The 2,132-nt window shown below is 32.0% G+C and overlaps 1 protein-coding gene across 1 annotated transcript in view; it reads left to right on the top strand.

The window, feature by feature from the left end:
- The window catches only part of LOTGIDRAFT_171618 (hypothetical protein), a gene marked incomplete at both ends in the record, with an annotated part of 2,604 nt that extends 1,113 nt beyond the window's left edge, over positions 1 to 1,491 (top strand). Inside the window, 2 exons of the mRNA XM_009047824.1 lie at positions 43 to 470; positions 1,120 to 1,491. Coding sequence (XP_009046072.1) covers positions 43 to 470; positions 1,120 to 1,491 — 800 coding nt within the window. The remainder of the gene's footprint in view (positions 1 to 42; positions 471 to 1,119) is intronic.
- Positions 1,492 to 2,132: the final 641 nt, after the last annotated feature.

Here is a 2,132-nt window from a genome sequence, read left to right as displayed (position 1 = left end):
ACCATAGAATAGATGTTCAGATAGCTATATCATATAGATTAGACCAGTCTTTAGACTACTATAGAATAGATGTTCAGATAGCTATATCATATAGATTAGACCAGTCTTTAGACTACCATAGAATAGATATTCAGATAGCTATATCATATAGATTAGACCGGTCTTTAGGCTACCATAAAATAGATGTTCAGATAGCTATATCATATAGATTATACCAGTCTTTAGACTACCATAGAATAGATGTTCAGATAGCTATATCATATAGATTAGACCGGTCTTTAGACTACCATAGAATAGATGTTCAGATAGCTATATCATATAGATTAGACCGGTCTTTAGACTACCATAGAATAGATGTTCAGATAGCTATATCATATAGATTAGACCAGTCTTTAGACTACCATAGAATAGATGTTCAGATAGCTATATCATATAGATTAGACCGGTCTTTAGACTACCATAGAATAGATGTTTAGATAGCTATATCATATAGATTAGACCAGTCTTTAGAATACCACAGAATAGATGTTCAGATAGCTATATCATATTGATTAAACCAGTCTTTAGGCTACCATAGAACAGATGTTCAGATAGCTATATCATATAGATTAGACCAGCTATATCATATTGATTAGACCAGTCTTTAGGCTACCATAGAACAGATGTTCAGATAGCTATATCATATAGATTAGACCAGCTATATCATATTGATTAGACCGGTCTTTAGACTACCATAGAACAGATGTTCAGATAGCTATATCATATATATTAGACTGGTCTTTAGACTACCATAGAATAGATGTTCAGATAGCTATATCATATAGATTAGACCGGTCTTTAGACTACTATAGAATAGATGTTCAGATAGCTATATCATATTGATTAGACCAGTCTTTAGGCTACCATAGAACAGATGTTGAGATAGCTATATCATATAGATTAGACCAGTCTTTAGGCTACCATAGAATAGATGTTCAGATAGCTATATCATATAGATTAGACCAGTCTTTAGACTACCATAGAATAGATGTTCAGATAGCTATATCATATAGATTAGACCAGTCTTTAGACTACTATAGAATAGATGTTTAGATAGCTATATCATATATATTAGACCAGTCTTTAGAATACCATAGAATAGATGTTCAGATAGCTATATCATATAGATTAGGCCGGTCTTTAGGCTACCATAGAATAGATGTTCAGATAGCTATATCATATAGATTAGACCAGTCTTTAGACTACTATAAAATAGATGTTCAGATAGCTATATCATATAGATTAGACCGGTCTTTAGACTACCATAGAATAGATGTTCAGATAGCTATATCATATAGATTAGACCAGTCTTTAGAATACCATAGAATAGATGTTCAGATAGCTATATCATATAGATTAGACCAGTCTTTAGACTACCATAGAATAGATGTTCAGATAGCTATATCATATAGATTAGACCGGTCTTTAGGCTACCATAGAATAGATGTTTAGATAGCTATATCATATAGATTAGACCGGTCTTTAGGCTATCAGCATTTCCAATAGAATGAAAACAGGTTTAACTATTTGTCAAATGAAGAAGAAAAACGATGATTTAATTCTTGATAGCAGCGTGGTAATCCTACGTTTAGAGAAATTACAGATGTAAAAAATAAAATGGAAAATTGAGTTCTATTACAACGAATCGATAGAAAATCTTTTCCTCAACGGAGAAAATTATTCTATAAACACAAGAGGTCGCCACTCGTCAATAAATCAGCATGGCGGCACTTTACTTTCTGAGTATATTCACTAGATAAAAAAATAATAAAACTGAAATTAAACTAGATAACATCTCGATATAGAGTTCAGGATGTCGTGTCTAGAAAGCTAGACAAATTTTGACTGCTAGATAGTTTAAATGTTGATGGTTGTTTAGCTATATACGAAATATCTGACTTTGATAGTTGCCTTTGATAGTTGACTTTGATAGTTGACTTTGATAGTTGACTTTGACAGTTGACTTTGATAGTTGACTTTGATAGTTGACTTTGATAGTTGACTTTGACAGTTGACTTTGATAGTTGACTTTGGTAGTTTTAAATGTCGTCTTCGGCTACATCTTTTAGCTATACACGAAATTTCGTGTTAGC

This window comes from Lottia gigantea (assembly GCF_000327385.1).
Source record: "Lottia gigantea unplaced genomic scaffold LOTGIsca_117, whole genome shotgun sequence".
Classification (NCBI taxonomy): Eukaryota; Metazoa; Mollusca; class Gastropoda; family Lottiidae; genus Lottia; species Lottia gigantea.
Note: the sequence above shows the minus strand (reverse complement) of the source record. Positions and strands in the feature narration are given on the sequence as shown.